Source organism: Salmo trutta, chromosome 5 (assembly GCF_901001165.1).
Source record: "Salmo trutta chromosome 5, fSalTru1.1, whole genome shotgun sequence".
Taxonomy (NCBI): Eukaryota; Metazoa; Chordata; class Actinopteri; order Salmoniformes; family Salmonidae; genus Salmo; species Salmo trutta.
The window spans coordinates 12082485-12106771 of NC_042961.1; the positions used below are offsets into that span (position 1 = coordinate 12082485).

At 45.4% G+C, this 24287-nt stretch overlaps 1 protein-coding gene across 1 annotated transcript; it reads left to right on the plus strand.

Moving 5' to 3' along the window:
• Nucleotides 1-2218: 2218 nt before the first annotated feature.
• On the plus strand, nt 2219-24078 carry LOC115193658 (SH2 domain-containing protein 4B-like). Its single transcript, XM_029752523.1, has 8 exons — nt 2219-2493; nt 2740-2899; nt 3147-3294; nt 9596-9734; nt 10013-10319; nt 10990-11117; nt 14445-14665; nt 22706-24078. Exons 1-8 carry the CDS (start codon nt 2325-2327, stop codon nt 22796-22798), a joined length of 1365 nt encoding a protein of 454 aa, XP_029608383.1. The 5' UTR covers nt 2219-2324; the 3' UTR covers nt 22799-24078.
• Nucleotides 24079-24287: the final 209 nt, after the last annotated feature.

Below are 24287 nucleotides of genomic sequence, written 5' to 3' on the forward strand. Positions count from 1 at the left end.
TGATAAAGAAAGCAGGAGAGAGAGAGAGAAAGAGAGCTTCTGATAAAGAGAGCAGGAGAGAGAGAGAGAGAGATGTTGATAAGAGAGCAGGAGAGAGAGAGAGCGAGAGAGATGAGCTGTGATAAAGACGAGAGAGAGAGAGAGAGATGTTGATAAAGAGAGCAGGAGAGAGAGAAAGAGAGAGAGATGTTGATAAAGAGAGCAGGAGAGAGAGAGAGAAAGAGAGATTCTGATAAAGAGAGCAGGAGAGAGAGAGAGAGAGAGAGATGTTGATAAGAGAGCAGGAGAGAGAGAGAGAGAGAGAGAGAGAGAGAGAGAGATGTTGATAAGAGAGCAGGAGAGAGAGAAAGAGATGTTGATAAAGAGAGCAGGAGAGAGAGAGAGAGCAAGAGAGAGAGATGTTGATAAGAGAGCAGGAGAGAGAGAGAGAGATGTTGATAAAGAGAGCAGGAGAGAGAGAAAGAGAGATGTTGATAAAGAGAGCAGGAGAGAGAGAAAGAGAGATGTTGATAAAGAGAGCAGGAGAGAGAGAAAGAGAGATGTTGATAAAGAGAGCAGGAGAGAGAGAGATATTGATAAGAGAGCAGGAGAGAGAGAAAGAGAAATGTTGATAAAGAGAGCAGGAGAGAGATAAAGAGAAATGTTGATAAAGTGAGCAGGAGAGAGAGAAAGAGAAATGTTGATAAAGAGAGCAGGAGAGAGAGAGATATTGATAAAGAGAGCAGGAGAGAGAGAGAGAGAGAGAGAGAGAGAGATGTTGATAAAGAGAGCAGGAGAGAGAGAGAGATAAAGATGTTGATAAAGAGAGCAGGAGAGAGAGAGAGAAAGAGAAATGTTGATAAAGAGAGCAGGAGAGAGAGAAAGAGAAATGTTGATAAAGAGAGCAGGAGAGAGAGAAAGAGAGCGTGGAGAGAAAAAAAAAAGTGCCTTATAGCAGTTTGTGGATGACGGTCCCCAGCAGAGCATATTATGTTGGGCAGTATGCTTACTGAATACTTAAGATCCTGAGACACAGACGGACGGACGGACGGACGGACGGACGGACGGACGGACGGACGGACGGACGGACAGACAGACAGACAGACAGACAGACAGACAGACAGACAGACAGACAGACAGACAGACAGACAGACAGACAGACAGACAGACAGACAGACAGACACACACACACACACACACACACACGCACACACACACACACAGCTGACAGCCATGGCCACCTGGTGTTTGCTGTAGTATCCATTTTCAGTGTTGGCCTGTGAAGGTAAACCAACCTGTCCGCCCCTGAACAGGTCCCTATTCACTTTATGTGTGAGTGGGACAGGTAGGCAGACAAACAACAGCACAGGGAATGGTAGAGGAAGTCATTCTCCCAATGACATCACTGTGAAACAGAACCGAGCTAGAGGAGAGGTAAACTTTATGTCTGCCCTAGTTACTGTACTGTGGATGGTTCATTTAGCTGGAGGGAGGGAGAAGAGATGTTATAACTAAGTCCCATTATAAGAGATTGTTGTAAATCTAAAAGGCACATTACAGTGGACATGAATGGTATAATGACTTCCATGAATCAGGCATTTGACTGGATTTTAGGCGGTTTATATAATTTCATTATAACCTGTTGTTTAGCTCTGAATAAATGAATGATATGATAGCAGGAAGGATAGAAAGAAAACAACACTTATGTGAAACATTTCCATGGGTTGTACATGGAAGATGGGCATGAGTTTCATTCTTTCCCACTCCTGCACTAAAGACTATCATGTTGCACATCAGGTAAAGGGATCTGTGCTTACACACACACACACACACACACACACACACACACACACACACACACACACACACACACACACACACACACACACACACACACACACACACACACACACACACACACACACACACACACACACACACACACACACGCACCAGAGATCAGGTTAAAACCCCTCGCTTCAAAGCACATGGAGCAGAGGGAAGGAAGATGGCCCCTGCGTTTTGTTCTGCTGCTGGATCCAGTATGATGGTGAGAGAACAGGGAAGAGGAACAAGGATCTGAACTCTACAGCCCAGTAGGGTCTCTGAGGACTGTATGAACACATAGATGGAGGGAATGACACGTGTCTTCAACATGAAGTGAACTGATAAAAGGGGTTCATGGCCCCCTAACCCTCACCTAACCCTCACCTAACCCTCACCTAACCCTCACCTAACCCTCACCTAACCCTCACCTAACCCTCACCTAACCCTCACCTAACCCTCACCTAACCCCACCTTGGTTAACAGATCTCTTGGGTGTTTGGAAGCTTTGTGTTGCCAAGATGATGCAGCAGATTTTGAGGGACATGTACATCGATCCGGACCTGCTGGCGGAGCTCAACGAGGAGCAGAAGCATATCCTATTCTATAAGATCCGCCAGGAGCAGGTGAGGCGCTGGGATGAGAGGGAGAACCAAGAGAACCAGGAGAACCAGGACCAGGAGAAGAAGGGTGAGTCTGGGTGTACTGTACTGATTCTTTTTTGACAAGCGGAGTGTAGATTTAGACATGCTTTTAGCTGTGTCTACATTATGATTTCATAGGGATGTTTGGTATTGGTACTGGTAAGTTTCGTCAAATAGAATATTCCAAAATAAACTGGAAACTGTAGAGGTTGTGTTTGAAATGGTTTTATTAGTCACAGACACAGACAGCCAAAGGTGATGCTAACATGCTATCCCCACTGTGCCCGCTCAGGCAGCAGGAGAAGTATCCAGTGGCTGCAGGGCTGCGATGGGGATGTGTGGGTGTGGGTGATGGGCGACGCTCCTGGGGATAAGCCTTATGAGGACATCATCAAGGAGCTGATGGGGGAGAAAGCCAGACGGCAGGCTCAGCAGGAGGCCAAGGAGCTCTGGTGAGTGGGGAGGGATAAACCATTGTAAATGGTAAATGTTATTGAAGCAAGGGAAAATGTGCCAGAGAGATTATACTGTATGAGGGATGAGATGGGTAGATAGGGAGATATGTGTGTTATAGAGCCAGAACTAGATTGAAACTCTCCAAAGACATCTTTGATGCAACCCATGTCAAATTGGGCTTTAGGTAGGTTTCTCACCCCTTCCTTTCACAACAAAGTGTTTTTCAACAACCCTCTTGCTCAGGCGAACCAAAGAGGCTGAGATTGAGGAGAAGTTCCGGGATGCTATGGCGAAAGAGAAGGCCCGTTTTGTGGCAGGGAAGTGGAAAGAAGAAACGGAGGACAGGAAGGCTGCCAAGCAGGAAGAGGAACACATCCAGGAGGCTCTCAAGGTAGGGCAAAGGCTGTGTGTGTGTGTGTGTGTGTGTGTGTGTGTGTGTGTGTGTGTGTGTGTGTGTGTGTGTGTGTGTGTGTGTGTGTGTGTGTGTGTGTGTGTGAGTGATGGGGATCTTTGGTTGCAATTTGGAAATGCGAGTCGGATTACTTTTCCCATACAATCCAAGTGATCAATGTCATCTACAGGGATTGTGTTGATGCTCGCCTTCAGGCCATACATTCTTTTTGCTGGACTACCTTGCCAGAACAGTCCCATTAAATATTTAAGCCTTTAAGTTGCATGGTGCAACGCCACACTGCTGTTAGAGAGAGAGTACATCCCCACAGTCTGCATCCCAGCGCACCCTGCTCTACAGGAGAGGGAGAAATATGAGAGAGGGGGATCGGTCGATCGATACTCAATCTGGGAAGCACACAAGCAGAGGGAGAATCAGCCTTATTAGAGGGATCTGTGGGGCAGGGGTGAAGTATTTTCCAGGGAGCGCACTGCACAGAACAGCCCTGTGTGTGTGTATATGTGATATGTGTATGTGTGTGCATGTGCGTGGGTGTAGAGATACCGTATATGTATATGAGGATTGATCATGGAAAAGGGTTTGGTCTTTATCAAACTTAGTCATCTTTATACCTTCAAAGGAGAAGAAGAGGAAATAAGGGGGGAGCTGGAATCTGTGGGGGATGGCAGCACCACATCTGCGCGTTCGATCACTGCCGTACCATAGAGCCCTGTTGGAGCATCAGCAGTCCTGGGTGATGTAGAACCCGGACGAATGAGACCTTCTTAAGAAACTCGTGAAATATTAAAGAGCTTGTTTATCATTGCCCTCTGTTGAGCTCGCCTGAAGGAAAAGCGCTGAGTCATTAAACATTTTCCTGTCTGAACCTCTGGGACAAACTGGGACTAAAATATAAAATATAGAAGACGCTAAAGTCGTATCACTAGACTATGTATAGCAGAGTTAGGTCATTAGTCTTCCACCAATTCAGTTTTCAATTCAGTCAATTCACAACCCTGGCTTCCACCACAATGTCTAAAAATACCATTTAACTGTTCTGTTTGATGGGTTCATTGTGCTGAAAACCCTGGTTTGAAACCCTGTTGGTTACATTCACAGCAGAGTAGCCTTTGACCTCTTTGAGAAACCCAATCGTGGTAAGTGCTTGACTTACCATTGAAGCAGAACCCTGTGTGGTCTGAAACTATGAATATGTTCACTGAGGTTCTATACACGGCATGTTCTTTCCACAGTATCAAACAACATCAATTATCTCCCCATCACAACTGTCAGAAACATCGTTCACCACTCTCCAGCAGGGGGAAAAATCCTTTTAGCTAGAACAAAACACAACAGCTAACAATGGTCCTGGTCAAAAGCTGCCTGTTTTCACTCCATAACTCAATGACAATTACTCCATGCAACTAATTACAAGGCTTAAGTGGTTCAAATTACCACAATGCCATGTGTTTGTCCCTGGGAATAAATTATTCAGTAAATTATTACCACATCAGTACAGATGATGAGCCGAATGCTTGTGTATGAAATATCATACTGGGCCCGATACCCCAAAAGCATCTTAAGGCCAAGATCATCGTAAGAACCTTTGTATGAGCATCTTTTCATCTCAGAGTCCATCGTTACTAAAGTTGCACTTGAAAACGCTTGTTATTTACCGACTGCCTCAGACCACTCGTAAAACAGCATTGTTAGGTGCTTTTTGCCCTTCCGCATCACTTTACACACAAATGATCTGTCGTTAACATAGAATCAAGATGCTTATTTGTCTCTCTGTGACTGCAGATAACTTCAGAACAAAGTTACCAATGTCTTTGTAATTTTTACAAACAAGCGTGGTATAAAAATATGCTTCAAATGAAAACCTAGATGACAAAAATATTATTACAGTTTACATATATATTTAAATAATATTGAAATCAATTTCTTATTAAGTCAATTGAGTTCTATTTTGCTAATTGTAGGTTACAGAAATGTTTGCCTCAGTATACACTATATATACAAAAGTATGTGGACACCCCTTAAATGTGTGGATTCAGCTATTTCAGCCATTTCCTTGTCCTGTTGTTGACAAGTGTATAAAATCGAGCACACCGCCATGCAATCTCCATAGACAATCATTGGCAGTAGAATGGCCTTACTGAAGAGCTCAGTGATTTTCAACGTGGTACTGTCATAGGATGCCACCTTTCTAACAAGTCAGTTCGTCAAATTGCTGCCCTCCTAGAGATGCCCCGATCAACCGTAGGTGCTCTTATTGTGAAGTTGAAACGTCTAGGAGCAACAATGGCTCAGCCGCGAAGTGGTAGGCCACACAAATCAAGCTCACAGAACAGGACTGCCAGGTGCTTAAGTGCATTGCATGTAAAAATTGTCTGTCCTCGGTTGCAACACTCACTACCAAGTTCCAAACTGCCTCTGGAAGCAACGTCACCTCAAGAACTGTTCGTCAGGAGTTTCATGAAATGGGTTTCCATAACCGAGCACCCGCACACAAGCCTAAGATCATGCGCAATGCCAAGCGTCGGCTGGAGTGGTGTAAAGCTCGCCGCCATCGGACTCTGGAGCGTTGGAAACGCGTTCTCTGGAGTAATGGCTCACGTTTCACCATCTGGCAGTCCATCGAGGAATCTTGGTTTGGCAGATGCCAGGAGAATGTGACCTTCCCCAATTTATAGTGCTAACTGTAAAGTTTGGTGGAGAAGGAATAATGGTCTGGGGCTGTTTTTCATTGTTCGGGCTAGGCCCCTTATTTCCAGTGAAGGGAAATCTTAATATTAACATGACAAAATACAATGACATTCTAGACGATTCTGTGCTTCCAACTTTGTGGCAACAGTTTGGGGAAGGCCCTTTTCTGTTGCCCCAGTGTACAAATCAAGGTCCATACAGAAATGGTTTGTCGAGATCCGTGTGGAAGAACTTGACTGGCCTGCACAGAGACCTGACCTCAACCCCATCGAACACTTTTGGGATGAATTGGAACGCCAACTGGAGCCAGGCCTAATCACCCAATATCAGTGCCCGAGCTCACTAATGCTCTTGTGGCTGAATGGAAGCAAATGCCCACAGCATTGTTCCAATATCTAGTGGAAAGCCTTCCACGAAGAGTGGAGGCTGTTAAAACAGCGAAGGGGGACACGCTCCATATTAATGCCAATGATTTGGGAATGAAATGTTTGACGAGCAGGTATGTTCGACGAGCAAACGTATTGTTGTTCATGTAGTGTATTTCATGATGTGTAACAACATGTGCGCCATCTGTGATTTTAGTACTATTAGCCTGGCTAACGCGCGACGTTAAGGACGTAGAAAGGTTGGTGTTAGCAAGACTAGATTCTTATTGTGTAAACATTAGAATAAGGGTCCGGTTTCATTAATACAAAAGTGAAGACGGATCATCTCCTGGAGATATATTATTATCTTTATGGCTGTAAATATCAGAATCAGAGATTATGCTACAGGACACATTTGCTGATTGGAATATGTCCCGAGACTCTGCTGATAACGTCGACGAGCTAACCACCTCCGTCACCGGCATCGTAAGGAAATGCATCCGCAACGTTGTCCCCACAGTGAAGGTTCGCTGCTTCCCCAATCAAAAGCCCTGGATTAACAGAGGTTGGCGCTAAACTAAAGGACAGGGCTACCGCATACAACCATGAGGCTACAGCTGAGGACAAGAACATGTTTAAGAAGTCCCGCTACAAGGACTATGTAGGAATAAGGTGGGATGATATTACACAGGAAGACCCAGCCGTGATCTGCCCAATGATGCCTCTCTTCCAGACGAACTCAATGCATTTTATGCACGCTTCTACAATTACAACATCGTACCGTGTATGAGGGCCCCCACCAACCCAGAGGACTGGGTGATCTCGCAAGGCCGCTGGCCGGACAGTATTCCAGGGCAGGTTCTCGGAGCATGCGCAGATCAGCTGGCAGACATATTCACAGTAATTTTCAACCTCTCCTTGTCCCAGTCTGTAATCCCCTCATTTTAAAATGACTACCACCCTGTGGCACTCACATCTGTAATCATGAAATGCTTTGAAATGCTAATTATGGCACACATCAACTTCATCATCCCAGACACCCTACACGCACTCCAATTTTCATACTGCTCCAAAAGATCCATAGATGACGCAATCTCAATTGCACTCCACACTGTCCTCACCCACCTATAAGAGGAATACCTATGTGAGAATGCTGTTTAACACCATTGCCCCTCTAAGCTCATCACCAAGCTTAGGACCCTGGGACTGAACACCTCCCTATGCAACTGGATCCTAGACTTCCTGATAGGCCACCCCCAGGTGGTGAAGGTAGGCAACATCACCTCTACCACACTGATCCTCAACACAGGGGCCCCACAGGGGTGTGTGCTTGGTCCCCTCCTGTACTCCCTGTTCATCACGATTGCATGGCCGCGCACGACTCCAACACCATCATCAAGCTAGCTAATGACATGACGGTGGTAGGCCTGATCACTGGCAACAATGAGCCAGCCTACAGGGAGGAGGTCAGTGACCTGGCAGTGTGGTGCCAGTACAACAACCTCCCTCAACGTCAGTAAGACCAAGCTGATAATGGAATACAGGAAACGGGAGGTCGAGCACGCTCCCATCCACATCAACAGGGCTGCGGTGGAGTGGGTTGAGAGTTTCAAGTTCTTCGTCCCCAAATCAACAAGGACTTAAAATGGTTTACTCACATGCGCACAGTCGTGAAGAAGGCACGACAGCGCCTTTTCCCCCTCAGGAGGTTGAAAAGTTTTGGCATGGACCCTCAAATCCTCAGAAGTTCTACGGTGGCACCATTGAGAGCATCTTGACTGGCTGCATCACTTCTTGGTATGGCAACAGCACCACTCTATCCCTAAGCCATAAGACAGCTAAATAGATAACAGACTATCTGAGATGAAAAATATGACTGTCTCTATGCACACTCACAGGGCTCTACACTGCACTCAACCAACACACACATAACATGCACACACATTTATTCTGGCTCTACTCTACGGGGGCGGCCGGTAGCCTAGCGGTTAAGAGCGTTGGGCCAGTAACCGTTGAGCCAGTAACTCGAATCACCGAGCCGGCAAGGTGGAAAAATCTGTTGTTTTGCCCTTGAGCAAGGCAGTTAACACCAACAACAACAACTGCTCCCCGGGCGCCGATGATGTGGATGTCGATCAAGGCAGCAGCCCCCTGCAGCTCTCTGATTGAGGGGTTGGGTTAAATGCGGATGACACATTTTGGTTTAAGTCATTCAGTTTTGCCACTGACTAGGTTTCCCCTTCACACACAAACTAACATAGAATCATCATTTACGCTGCTATTACTCTTTTTATCATATATCCTGATGCCTAGTCACCTTACCCTTATGTACATATCTACCTCTATCACTCCAGTATCCCTGCACATTGTTAATATGGTATTGGAACTGACCCTGTACAGTACATAGCTTCTTACTTTCTCATGTTCTTATTTCTTATTTTTATTTGTTGTGTGTTTTTGTTCTACCTTATGTTATTTTTAGAGCTACATTGATATTGATTAGTACATTGTTGGGGTTTGAGCTTGCAAGAAAGGCATTATACTGTACTTGTGCACGTGACATTAAAACGTGAAACTATTGAGGTGGCTTGTTCTAATGCTCAGTCTACCTTACAATAGGCTTAATGTACAAAATCTTAGATTTGGCCCATCATTCTGCACATTTTGTTACATACCATGAAATGTATTGAGGCAAAAAATAGTCTGTCGGCTACACTTAGCTAAATAGAACTCAATATGATTGAAATATGGACGATGTAGCCCACTGTATTTAACTTTTAATTCAGTCATCTCAGTGTTCATTTGAAGCATAATTTATTTATTCGCTTGTTTGTAACAATTGCAAAGACATTGGCAACTTTGTATTTGTAGTCAACTTGGTTCTGAAGTTATCGGCGGTCACAGATTAACAACAAGTGCCGTGGAAGGGCCAAAAACGACCTAACGACTCACCTACTGTTCTAAGAGTGGTCTGAGGCAGTCGGTAAATAACGAGTGTTTTCAAGTGCAACTTTAGTAATGATGGTTTTGGGAAACAGCTCAGAGATTTAACAATTCTCCTACGAAGGTTCTTACGGTTAACTTAACAATTATTACTGATGTGTCTTATTACAAAATGATATGCAAATAACTCTGCAGTGTGTGTGTGGGTGTGCGTACGTGCGTGTGTGGTGTGTACGCCCGCCAGTCTTTTGTTTCCCATTCCTCACACATTTCTTCTCTGACAGAAACGAGAGGAGGAGGAGAGACAGCAAGGTGAGGAGGAGATAAAACGTGCAGAGGAGAAGAGAGCGAGGGAGCTGTATATCTCCCTGGAGCAGGAACAGAGAAGGAGTGAGAAGGATGACAAGGAATGGGAGGAGCAACGTAAGTCAAGTGTTCCCTGCCTTTTCTGTCTACAACTGTTTTCCTTTCCAGTGATCACCTCCTTCAATTCTCCACCCCTCATTTGTACTCCTTTTACATCATCCTCTTGTATTCACCTGTCCCTCCCTAAATATCAACTCCAAAACGTCTGTTGTTTATTCTCAAACTTGTACAGTTAAGCTCTCTCGTGGTACTACAGCACACATCTGAGAATGAAAGTCCAATGCAAAGTCACTTCCTTTTCAAATCCTCTCTCTCCTCCATTTTGCCCCTTCCAGTGCGGCGCTCTAAGATGGCTGACCAGGAGATGCAGAGAAAAGCAAGGCGGGCACGGGATGAGTACAAGCGTCAGTCCCTGCGGGCTATAGAGAAGGGTCGTGTGGCAGGGCTCAGTGGGCTGTTCCAGCAGGGCCCAGTGGTGGGGATCGGACCAACAGTAGCCCCCTTCAGGAGATACAGCGACGTGCTAGAGTCCTCCTCCTCCACCACCCACCGCCCCGGCCTCCAGCCTGCTGCTCCTCCATTGTACCGCCGCAGACAGAGCCAAAGACACAGCACCATTGTTACACAGCCACTGATGGACAGGTACAGATATAGCGCTAGCCTACTACTCATGAATACGTATAAGGATAGTTATAAACTGGGTTGTTTGAGCCCTGAATGCTGATTGGCTGCTCTAATTACGTTGGTAACCAGTTTATAATAGCAATAAGGCACCTCGGGGGTTTGTCGTATATGGCCAATATACCACGGCTAAGGGCTATGTCCAGGCACTCCACGTTGCGTGGAGGATGTATAAGGATAAATATGGCACTAGCCTACTACTCATGAATATGTATAAGGATAGATATAGCACTAGCCTACTACTCATAAGTATGTATAACGATATAGCATTAGCCTACTACTCATGAATATGTATAGGGATAGATATAGCATAATTACTATGCAAGAACCAATCAATATACAGATCAGATGCATAGACTGGTAAAGTAGAATAAATGTATATAAAATAAATTTATGGGTTTCCATAACCGAGCACCCGCACATGTGTATTAAGTGATACACAGAAGCAGACCCGATAGGCCCACCATGCTTTTTTTGTGCCTGGAACTCATCTAAAGCATGATGCACCTTTATCATGGCAGCATTAAAAGGCTTAGGGCAATCTGTGCTATAATATGTCTTAAATGCTTATTATGATATATGATGTGGTTATGTCTTGCTTCCCTTCAATTTTTTTCTCTGTCTTCTCCAGTCCTGCCTGGGTGAGAGCCCCCCGGCCCAGCTCCAGAGAGTGTGTTTTGCTATGGTTCAAAGAAGAGCAGACGCCCAAACAGGCTGGCTATGAGCGCAACAGCACCACCATCGCCCCCTGGTTCCACGGTCAGTGCTGAGTTGTTTTCTTGATCAATAGTAGATCCCTCCAAGCTTCCCCTCTTGCACCAATCTACTTTTCTTCACTACCACTGCCACATGCAAACTATCTAACTCAAAAGTATTCTCAGGAATTGAGCATTGAAGGGAAGTGTCAGTCTGTTCGTGCATGCTAGGGTGTGTGGCTGGAGGGATGAGGCTCTTCAATAATAAATAGGCCACCCTAGACTAATTACTGGCGAGTGGCCCTGAGCCCTAACTCTCTCCATAATAGGTCACAGTGTGTAGCTCCTGGTTAAGTGACAAAAGCCCAGATGAATGGGCCTATGAGTGGCACACTCCACTGGAAAGAGGGGTGCAACATGCACTTCATGCTATCATGCAGAGACAGGGTATCAGGCACCTAAACAATGTGAGCACACCCAAACCCACTCTTTATATTGAAAAGATGCCCGTTTAATACCGTTTTCCCAAATCATGCATTCAGGCAACTGTCATTATCTCTCTGTCACTGAGATTACTTTTGTCAGTAACAACGTTAGACAACATTAAAAGAAAATATTCATGCATTTTAAATGTTATTTAGTATTTGTGCATCTCTGAGCAATGTTCTATCAATTCCTGGGGTCAACTTTGTTTTCATGTGTATCTGAGCTCTTTCCATTTACGCAGGCAGACATACAGCCGGTATGACGTAGCATTGTGTAAAAGACGCTCTCACTACACTGGAAGTTAATAGGGAGATTACTTTTAGATCGCAAAAACGTCTATCATACAGGTCAGATTTCAATACTGTCTGATGTCATAATGCGGGAGGTCTTCTCTTGAATGAGCCATTGATCATATATTTGCGATATTCCTACCTTGAGAAATTTGTAATTTAACAGAGGGTGCACCACATTTCTCCTATTTCTCTGCCACTTCAATCCAAGGTGCCGTTGCAAACTTCACACTGCAAAGAACATGATCTGTAGGTTGAACATGGTGAGATTGTAGACTCCTAAATTGATATTGCAGTTTGTTTAGGCGATTTTGCAGATGTTGCTGTTATTGTGTGTAGCTAGCCCATATAGAGCATAGCATTATGGGTTTTGTAATCGACTTGAGCTGCAGATATCCACAACAATTTTCACATGTTGCTAGCAATCTTTTTATAAAGACAAAATTAAACATTTGTTCACAAAATATATTGTTCTCACATATTAGTGTAATCTAACACTGTAAATTACAGGCAGGTTTGGGGAGTAACAGATTACATGTAATCCATTACATGTAAGGGATTACAAAACAGGTAACTGTAATCTGTTACAAAATATTGTAATCAGATTACAAATACTTTAGAAAAACTAGATGATTATTCTCGAGGATTACTTTAATGTTGCTTTCTCAATGACATTCAAATCAGCATTGAAAAAAAGCGCAAATTGAAGTTTGTTCCACCTGAGCGAGTCTGACCACAAATCAGAGACCACTATGATGACACACCAAATGTGTTTGGTCGATCGCAGGAAAAGAACAGGAATAGGTTTTTGTTGGCTACAGTCCAAGCTATGTCTTCCAATGGTGCGACTGCTGTCAGCATCCAAAGATTATCCAATTTGAATAAACGCTTGGAGGTAAGGATGACAGTAGTGGTATAGTCTACGACGATACGGATATCCCTTATTGATATCTACGTAGCGCATTGATGTGAATCACACTGCTGCTCTCTCATTTAGCTATTTGCGCCTTACGGATTGTGGTTGTTGTGGATGGCTGTTCACAAATCTAAATATGTATTTGAACCCAGTAATGATTGAATTCAAGAAGTTTAAGCTGCATGTCATTGTTTTTGAAACCAGTGGACAGCCAGTGAAAAACGGGCTCTTGCAACAGCTGCATAGTGTGGATCCCAGCCTATGGAATAAGTGGAACTTTTATTGCTCAACCTAATTCATGCTGTAAAAAAAATCCATAGGTCTAATGGACACATGCTCAAACTCGCACACTTTTGATATACTTAAAAGGACAATCTGTAGTTGCTATATCCATTTTTGGACGTATATATATATATATATATATATATATCCATTGATTCTTGAAGAATATAACTTATAAATGCCTCATAAGCTTAGTTCAACTGTCACACTCCATGATAAACTAAAATATAAGCATGTTTTTTTCCAATGTTTGTAAACATTGTAAATGTAAACAGACACTGTATGTAAATGCAAACAGACACACTCATAACATGTTTAAAATAATATGTTTGATATCATGGATGGTCAATCCTTGCATCCATAGCTCTGTCTATTAATCTGAGAGTAGTTACATTTCTCCTGGCCCATCCCTCAGCTTTTTATCAAAACAGAGGCGGGGTGTCCATTTTATTATTGTTTCATCTGTGGATCTGCCCTTTAAACAGCTGCATATTATCAAGATAAAGTGTCACCAACAAAAAGGTAAACAATAGGCCTATAGCAAATGCAGCATATGGCATTCATTTTTCACATGTAAATAGCACTTTTCAGTAGTGCTCAAAGCATGCCTTTCCATGAGCGCAACGTTTATTTTTCAACTCGAATCAATGAGCCCAATAAGTCCTCTATGACAACAAAATCATAAACAGCGTAGGGCTGGCTAATAAGTCCTTAGTTTTGGGGTTATGCTCAAGTAAACAATTTAGCTAATCTATACTTCCATATTTCCAAGTCCTATTCTTGAAGATCAAGGGTGTAACATTTATTGGAATGACTGGAATTCTGATAAACTTTGGTTTTAAATGTAAATATATAATTTAATCGGATTATATGTAGTAGAAAACGATGGATTGGAAGAAGCCTACATTACCAACCCATAAAGTAAATTTAACATCCATATATGGCCAGCTATGTAAAGTTCAACATTGATTTATCCTGCAATAGATGTTTTTCAATTGGTAACATACATTTTTGTCTTCTACTAATGCCTCAAAGGGAAAGTAATCTAAAAGTAACTGAATGTAATCAGATTACGTTACTGAGTTTGGGTAAACCAAAAGTTACGTTACAGATTACAATTTTGGACAGGTAACTAGTAACTAACGGATTATATTTAGACAGTAACCTACCTAATACTGATTATAGGAATGTGTGGTTTCAGGTGGAGTTTTCCTTTAATCATTTAGGGCAATGAGTTCTTCTGGACCTAATGAGAGGAAATTCAAGAATATTGTGCAAGGACCTTGGGCCTCTCTTTGCTTTGGATTTAACTACTGTCAGACTCTCCCTCCTCCTCAGGTCTAATTTAACTACTCAGACTCTCCCTCCTCCTGACCTGAGGTCTGATTTAACCACTCAGACCTGCTCCCCTCCCCAGGTCTGATTTCCAGACAGGAGTCAGAGACCCTGCTGATGAACGCAGCAGAGGGTTCCTTCCTGGTGAGGGTGAGTGACAGGATCTGGGGCTACACGCTGTCCTATCGCACGGCCGACAGCTTCAAACACTTCCTGATCGACGCATCAGGAGACTACTACAGCTTCCTGGGTGTGGACCAGAACCGCCACGCCACCTTGGCTGACCTCATCGACTTCCACAAGGTGGGCAGGTAGTTTACAGTATGTACAGGGTTTCACACAGTGAACTGCAGGGGTTGGGTCAGACACTTAGCATGCTATATACATCAGTAATGTCAGTGTCAGCATAGAGACTCCATGTGGAAATCAGATTATATGGTTACTTAGTAACTCAACATCAAAGTGACAGCCAGCAAACATCTGGGAGTAAGTCTGATCAAATGCTCCATGATATACATCGTGATCTTTTCATATCACATCAACTATTTTAGCAACCAATCACAAGCACGGCTGAACTGCGTTATCTTCAATAACACTGACTTACTTACCATGGAAACATATTCTCAGATGCGGAGGCTGACAGAACTGAATGTGTGAACTGTTTATCTGTGACATTAGTTATATGCTAATGTGAAAAGTGTGCACGTTGGTCTTCAGGAATTTGCATGTCTCTTTGGCATTACACACACATACAGTATAACATGGAGTCACTGTGTACTGATCAGATAGAGCATATTGACAAACAGTTTGAATATGATTCACCACAGATCCTCACATTGAATCTGGAAAAACGGAACATAAAACCATCCTATTACTATATACAGTGCATTCGGAAAATATACAGACCTCTTGACTTTTCCAAATTTTGTTACAGCCTTATTATAAAATGCATTAAATTGTTTTCCCCCCTCAATCTACACACAATACCCCATAATAACAAAGCAAAAACAGGTTTAGGAATTTTTGCAAATTTACAAAAAAATCTAAAAACTGAAATATTACTGAATTATTCAGACCCCTTAGTCAGTACTTTGTTTACACGCTTTTGGCAGCAATTACCTCCCTGACAAAGGCCCTTCTCCCCCAATTGCTCAGTTTGGCCGGCCAGCTCTAGGAAGAGTCTTGGTGGTTCCAAACTTCTTCCATTTTAGAATTTTCTTCCATTTTAGAATGACCGTAGACGGCCACTGTGTTCTTGGGGAACTTCAATGCTGCAGACATTTTTTGGTACCCATCCACAGATCTGTGTCTCAACACAATCCTGTCTCGGTGCTCTACGGACAATTCTTTCGACCTCATCATGGCTTGATTTTTGCTCTGACATGCACTGTCAACTGTGGGACCTTATATAGACAGTTATGTGCCTTTCCAAAACCATGTCCAATCAACTGAATTTACCACAGGTGGATTCCAATCATGTTGTAGAAACATCTTGTGGCGTACAGCAGGTCAGCCACCAGGGAGAGGAGTTGATGCCATCAGCAAGCCCCGGAGGCGAGGTGGGTCACGCAGTGAACTACGTCACCTCCTGTTGGGCACACCACGAATCAACTGCACCCATGGTCCTGGTGAAGGTTGACGGACACAACACGGAAGCTCTATTAGACTCCGGAAGTATGGTTACCCTCGTAACCACGAACCTGCTGAACCAGGATACCGAACATGGTAGGGAGATGTCCATTTCCTGTGTTCACGGAGACACAAAGCGGTATCCAACCATAGGGGCGAACATCGTGACGCCACAAGGGAACTTCCAGATGATGGTGGGTGCAGTACCAGAGTTGCCGGTATCTCTCCTAGTGGGACAATATTGTCCACTGGTCGCGGCCCTGTGGGGGCACGAGCTGAGGAAGAAGGTACGAGCCGGCCGAAGACAAGAGCGAGGACCCATCGCCTGTGCGGCCCGGAAGCAAACGGTTGATCAACCTGTATCTACAGCTCCGGAGTCGGAGGGGGGGGCCGGAACCCGACCCTCCCGGGGAACCACGGGAGGAAGAACCCAGCCTCCCCCTCCTCGAATTTCGAGGGGCCATTCGAGACACCCCTGGGGGCCAACTGAGGGGACAATTCGGGGCGGCCCAGTGGGAGGATCCTAACTTGAAAGCCGCAGCAGCCCAAGTGATAGCGGTGGATGGACAGCTACTTCCGGGGGTGAGTGACTGGCGATACCCCCATTTCCAAATCAAGAATAACCTTTTGTATCAGGTGTCGCGCCAACAGGGGGAACTTCGAGAGGTATTGTTGCTGCCCCGACGGTACGTGAGAACCGTTCTTCAGCTGGCCCACACGCACCTGTTGGGGGCACACCTGGGAATGGAGAAGACCCAGGAACAGATCGCCACCCAGTTCCACTGGCCCGAGATGAGGAGGACCGCGGAAGATTACTGTAGCAGCTGCCCGGAGTGTCAAATGACTGCCCCAAAGGCACACTTCCGAAACACACTGGTCCCCCTACCGATCATCGGGGTGCCCTTTTAACTCATCGTCATGGACATAGTGGGACCCCTGGTAAAAACAGCATGAGGACACCGGTACATCCTGGTAATAGTGGACTTTGCCACCTGGTATCCCGAGGCCATTCCCCTATGGGCGGCGGTATCCAAGGGAATTGGCTGGGAGCTGTTCCACCTCTTTAGCCGGGTGGGCATCCCGAACGAGATCCTGACAGACCAAGGAACTGAGTTTATGTCCCGCCTAATGAAAGATTTGTGTGCTCTCCTGCAGATCAAGCAGATCCGGACCTCCCTCTTCCACCCGCAGACGAATGGGCTCGTCAAGCGGTTCAATAAAATGCTCAAGCAAATGCTGCGGATGGTCATCGAGCAGGATGGGAAGAACTGGGACCAGCTACTACCCCACCTAATGTTTTCAATCCGAGAAGTACCCCAGTCCTCCACTGGGTTTTCCCCTTTCAAACTCCTCTACGGGAGGATGCCATGAGGCCTACTGGACCTAGCCAAGGAGGTGTGGGGAAGCCCAACCGACACCCTTACGCAGCATGGTAGAGCACGTGGAGACAATGAGGGAGTGGATGACAGCCATATGGCCAGTCATGAGGGAACATATGGAGAAGGCCCAAAGCGCCCAAGCCCAGATCTACAATCGGGGAGCCCAGCCCTGAGAATTCCAGTTGGGAGACAGGGTGTTGGTCTTAATCCCCATGGCCGAAAGTAAGTTCCTGGCAACATGGCACGGGCCATACGAGGTGATCGAGAAGCTGGGACCTGTCAATTACCGCGTACGGCAGCCGGGGTGACGAAACCCCCAACAGATTTACCACATGAACCTGTTGAAGAAGTGGCACGTGAGGACAGCCTTGGCCGTGTTATGGTCGGGACCCAGGATGCCAACAGTACCAGTGGTGGTCCCAAGCAATGAGGACCTCGGCCCAGCCCAGAAGCAAGAGCTCAGGGAGCTCGTCGATCGGGAACATGGCGGTGTTCTCCGAGAAGCCGGGCCGCACGACCCTCATTGAACACCACATCCGTACCCGACCCGGGAAAACGGTACAAAAGAGGCAATATCGGATTCCGGAGGCCGAAAGGAAGGCCGTGAAACAGGAAGTGGAGGCTATGCTGAGGATGGGGGTCGTTAAAGAGTCTCACAGTGCATGGTGCAGCCCCATCGTGTTGGTGCCCAAACTGGACGGTAGCCTGCGCTTCTGTAATGATTTCCGGGGTGTGAACGACATAAGCTTGTTCGACGCCTACCCCATGGTGAGGGTGGACGTGCTCATCGACCGATTGGGAAAGGCCCGGTACATCAGCACCCTTGACCTGACCAAAGGATATTGGCAGGTACCGTTGGCAGCCTCCTCCCGGGAGAAGATGGCGTTTTTGACACCAGACGGATTGTATCAGTACCGAGTGCTCCCATTCGGTCTCCACGGAGCCCCGCCCACATTCCAGCGACTGATGAATAAAGTACTTCGACCCCACCAGCAGTACGCAGCAGCCTATTTGGATGATATCATCATCCACAGCCAAGGTTGGGAAGAGCACCTGACGCGCCTACAGGCAGTGCTGGACGCGCTCAGACAAGCTGGGTTGATCGCGAACACCAAGAAATGCAAACTAGTGTTCGAGGAGGTGGAGTACCTGGGGTATTTGATCGGACTGGGGAACGTCAAGCCCCAGGAGAGGAAGGTTCACGCGGTACGTGACTGGCCCATTCCACGCACCAAGACACAGGTCAAGTCCTTCCTAGGACTGGCAGGATACTATAGCCTGTTTATCCACAACTTTGCGGCTATAGCTTCCCCCCTCACCGACCTAACCAGGGCCCGCCTCCCGAAAACAGTGAAATGGATGGACAAGACAGAAGCGGCGTTCAGCCTCCTGATGGAAGCGCTGTGCACCCATCCGATTCTCGTAACGCCCGATTTCCAGGTGCCGATGGTGGTCCAGACGGATGGATGTGATACGGGACCAGGGTCAGTTCTGTCCCAGATACACAATGGGGAGTAGCACCCCATCATGTACATCAGCCGAAAGCTGATACCTAGAGAAAAAAAAGTACTCCATTGTTGAGAAAGAGTGTCTAGCGGTGAAGTGGGCGCTAGACACTCTCAAGTATTACCTGTTAGGTACCCACTTCACCCTGGTCACGGATCATGCTCCCCTGGTCTGGATGGCCAGGGGAAAGGACACAAACGATAGGGTCACCTGGTGGTTCTTGTCCCTTCAACGCTTCCCTTTTTCTGTTGTGCACAGGTCAGGGGCGAAGCATGGAAACACGGATGCCCTATCGAGGATGGAGACATAGGTCGCACTGATGACAGTCCCCTCCCTGACAGAGCTAGAGGGGGGGGGTGTACAGCAGGTCAGCCACCAGGGGGAGACTCATCGAGGCCTGGTGACAGACGGAGTATACATCACAAGGCAATGGCTCTATCTGCTGGACGTGCCAGGTCTCGACGGGCTCTCCGGCCAGGACTAATTGGGGCTGATTGGGGATTGGTGAGTAATCAAGGGCTGATTGCTCACCAGCTGTACAAGTCCCATAAACCTGCCAGAAGGGCAGCACACAGGGAAGAGACTGGAGGAGGAAAGGACTCCCGTATAGTTGGGGACGGTACCAGAGGTAACAGGAGGGAGTTCAGTTTTTGATCCCCACAGGATACAGCAAGACCCGGAGCCCAGAAGACGGTATCCCGGGGGAGACCTATTCCTTTCTTTTGGACTTTTATTTTAATAAACACCTTTGAAAGTGAGCTAATCTTACTCTGTCCGTGTCTGATCTGTGTAAACGTTTTGACCCTTCCGCCTGGTCTGCCACATTCTCAAGGATGATCAATGGAAACAGGATACACCTGAGTCTAATAGCGACGGGTCTGAATAATTATGTAAATAAGGTATTTCTGTTTTTTATTTTTAATACATTTGAAAAAATGTCTAAAAATGTTTTAGCTTTGTCATTATGAGGCATTGTGTTTTGATTGATGAGAAGAAAAAAATATTTCATCCATTTTAGAATAAGGCTGTAACGTAACAAAATGTGGGAAAAAGTCAAAGGGTCAGAATACTTTACAAATGCACTGTAGATATGTAATATGCAAGCAGTAAACAGCAACAGACAAACAACAGCTGTTGATAAAAATGTATAGCACAGACATATGAGACGGTCATGTAATGTCTGTAGGGCAGTGGTACTCATTGCGCGAGCTCTTCATTTGCGGCTGGCAGTGATTTTCCTATTTTCCATTCATAATACAGAGTAAGGATGCAATTTCAATTCAAGGTGTTTAATGCAGGCCAGAATCACTTTAATGCAGGCCAGAATCATATATCTAGTTGTCCCTGTACGTCAGATAGATGGCAGTATGGCGCAGCTGTTGAACAGAAAGGCCGAAATAGAACGTTTGCCGAAATAGAATGAAACTGCTCAGCTACAGCGACTGACACGTCAGTTTGCTACTAGCTAATTTTGCAGTCTTGTCGACGTGGATCGATTTATTGTAAAAATTAAAAATCTGACAATGAAAATGAGGGGGAAGTGCTGGAGAACAACGTGACAGCTATGAACGAACCACCGGAGAACCAGGAAAATCAGGAAGATGGCGGCTGTGAAATGCAGCTAGCTAATGTGGCTCCGATGGCTAAGAGAAGGATACGGTCGATTCAAGAATAACACAGAAAGTTCCAAAAGAAATGGACAGACAAGTATTTTTTGTACTACATAATGGGACTAGTGTAACAGTGTAGGTTCCGTCCCTCTCTTCGCCCCAACCTGGGCTCGAACTAGGGACCCTTGCACACATCAACAACTGACACCCACGAAGCATCGTTACCCATCGCGCCACAAAAGCCGCAGCCCTTGCAACAACCACTTCAGGTCTCAGAGCGAGTGACGTCACCGATTGAAACGCTATTAGCGCGCACCACCGCTAACTAACTAGCCATTTCACATCGGTTACACTAGCTCACTTTGTCTTATTTGCCAGAAGGCAGTCAATTGTTTTAAACGAGCAAATTTAGAGCAACATTTCCAGTCACACCAAGCCCCCTTTGACGAAACATATCCGCCACAAAGCAACCACAGAAACAACAAAATAGCGCAAGGACAGCTCAAGGGATAACAAATTATGGACAGTTCTAGCACTGTTGCAGAGGCAACATATGAGATTGCTTGGATACTCGTGAGAAATAAGGCCTTCACAAACTCAGAGATTGTCTAATAATGTTTTTCGGCCCGCAGCCGAAATATTGTATGCTGATTTCACAAACAAGGAAGCTATTTTAAAGCAAATTAAGGGACTGCAACTCTCAGACTCGACCATAACAAGATGCATAAAATACATCGGCAAGCAACTGATGACTGACATCCGTGGCGCTGTGTTTTAGTATTGCGCTTGAAGAAAGCACTGATGCAAGTGACATTCCCCAATTATGTGTTTTGGTCCGCTTCCCTCAAAACGAGTCGTTCGGATAGGAACTTTTATGTTTACTGTCCCTTCAAGACAAACACTAGGAGAGGATATTCTGAAAGCCCTTGTTACATTTGTTGCTGATAATAATATTGACTGGTCAAGTCGGGCATATGTGTGCACTGACGGCGCCCCAAACATGTTAGGGAATGAGACTCATAGGCCTGATGAGAAAGAGAGGATGTTCCCGAATTTGTTACGTTTCATTGTATCATTCATCAGGAAGCACTTGTGGCTAAACTCAAAGACTGTGACTTACAGAATGTGACGCAGCAAGTCGTACTCGTGGTGAATATTATTATTGCGAGGGTACTGAATCACTGGCAATTCTGCAAGTTGCTGGAGGAATACCAGACAGAATACGGTGACTTGATATTTCCCAATGAGGTGAGATGGCTGTCTCGTGGCAGAGTTCTGAAAAGAGGAGCCAGAGCTGGATGATCCACAGTGGATATTAAAGCGGAACACAGTGAATCTCCAGCTCCAAGGGAAAGCTAAAACTCCGGGCAAAATGTTACATGTGGTCACAGCATTTCAAAATAAAATCCCCAAACTATTCATACCTGACAGACAGTTTGTTCTTTCCCCAAACTCAGCAGTCACCACATTCAACCCAGACATACTAAAACATTTTAGCCATGATGCATTTGTGCGTGTGTTGGAAGAGTTTGAGTCAAGATTCAAGGATATCACGGAGTACATGGAGTTTTTCAACATCATTAAGAACCCCTTTCATGTGCCAGTGTTATCTCTGACCCCAGTCATCACAGCCCTCTGTCCTGACTGTGCTGGAATAGAGTGAGATAGTGGAGCTGCAGGCAAATGACACATTGCAAGGTGAACTAAGATCAGGTGTTACCCATTTCTGGAACCTTGTGTCAGACACAGAGTATCCACTTGTGAAGCAGTGTGTGCAAAAGGTGACAATTTTATGTCAGCACTTATTCATGTGAATCAACATTTTTAACAATGAATATTGTGAAACAAAAACAGAAACAGTCTGACCAATGCACACCTGGATTGCCTCAAGGATAGCCACCACAGACTACACATTTAGAATGAACTCAGTCAAGGATCAGAAGGGACATTTTCGCTTATCCAACTAATGAGATAACCCTTAATATGGGTCTTATACATGTGATGTAGCCTATGTGATGTGCTGTACATCAAATCAATTGCATGTGCTATATTGCTCTGAATTTGCTCTCAATTGATGATAATGGAAGAAAAAGTACAACAAATGAAAGATCTGTGCGGCCCTCTGAATGATTGTCTCAACCCAAAGTGGCCGCCTTACAAAACATAGTGAGGAACACTGCTGTAGGGTTTGTTCTGATGATCTGTCTGACTGTCTCTAGGAGGAGGTGATCACCACATCAGGAGGAGAGCTTCTGCAGGAGGCATGTAAACGTACAGTCTCAGCCACGGAGTATGGGGGGCTCTTCCAATGACCCCCTCCCTCTACACCCTGTCAGGTCACTATGAACACCTTTCTGCTCCCTGCAATGTTACTTTGACCTCCCCCTACTGGATTCACACAGTGAGCTCAGTCTTTCTCCAGGCATGGAGCCATGTCTTCAGACTCAAACCATTCCACAGAACTGTCTACAGACATCCGTTCCCCCAGTAGCCTCTTGCATGTGCCTCGCCACTAGCTGTTGCAGTGGGGAATTATTGGTAAACAAATTGCTGCTGCAAGCTGTTTGGAAACTGGAAACTGTCTAACATGAGAGTGAGCCATTGAGACATACATTGTTTCTACCTGAGAAGTTACACAAATGTTGAGCAACAGTGCAATTCAGGACAAGATCAAGCTCTTAGGGAAAGAGCAGACTTGTGTACGCGGGTAAGCAGACACACCCAGACACCAGAGGCAACAAGGAACAGAGGTGGATTGTTAAAAGTGTCTCGCATCTGTCAAACACTCCTATTGACACTATTTCTTGTTGAAGACAAAGATTCTCACTTTGTACTTATGCAAACTTATGATGAGAAAGAGCTACTTCCCCACTTGAGACACAAAACACATTCAGATTAAACAAAGGTTGTCTCAGATGTTATGCTTTTAGGGAGTACTGAAGCTTCAAAGTGGAGTCATAGAGGACTTGTTTTTATGCACTCATTCCTATTGGGAATCTGATGTCATCCTGATTGGGCTTTGTTCCTGGGCAAGGCTGCAGTTGAAGGAGAGAATTTGCATAGAAATCACTGACATACAAATTACATATACCGAATGAATCGCACATCCTCCTCCCAGTTAAAGGTACTATAAGAAGGAAGTATTCATAATTCCTTGAGGTCCACCCATCTTTAGAATGAATGGACAACTGCCCACCTGTTCATGATACAAGACTAGTGCTGTCGCAGCACTGACAGCTTTTTCCATGCAAGTGATAGCCTCACTGGACCCGAGTGGGTAACCAGAGCTCTTCTTTTCCAACAGCCAATTCAGCAGTTAGAACAGCCAATACTAAACAGCACTATGCTAATACCACCACCCCCAAGTTAACATAATCAACACACACCCCCACCCACCCCGCAAACACACACAGTCAATTATAAGCTCAGGTTTCCACAGCACTGGGACGCAGCATTTTCCTGGCTAGTATAGATAGGCTGCTGTAGTAACGCAGCAAGAGAGATTGTTGTGTGGCAGGCAGCCTTTGTCCGGCTTTAGGTGTCAGTTTCTCAGCAGTAGGTCCAGCATTAATCAGTAAGCTAGGTGGTCAGTCTGTTTAGAGCAGCCAGTAAGTAGTCAGCCACAGACACACAAAGCTACACTGAATATCAACTTCATCACAGTCTGTCACTCATCAACCTGTGGAAAACAGAGAAAAAAAGGCCCCGTGGGCATCAAAGGGAGGGATCAAAGATGGAATTGTTCCTACTACTTTGCCCCAAAAACAATAAAACACTTCATCTAATATATAGGGATTTTGT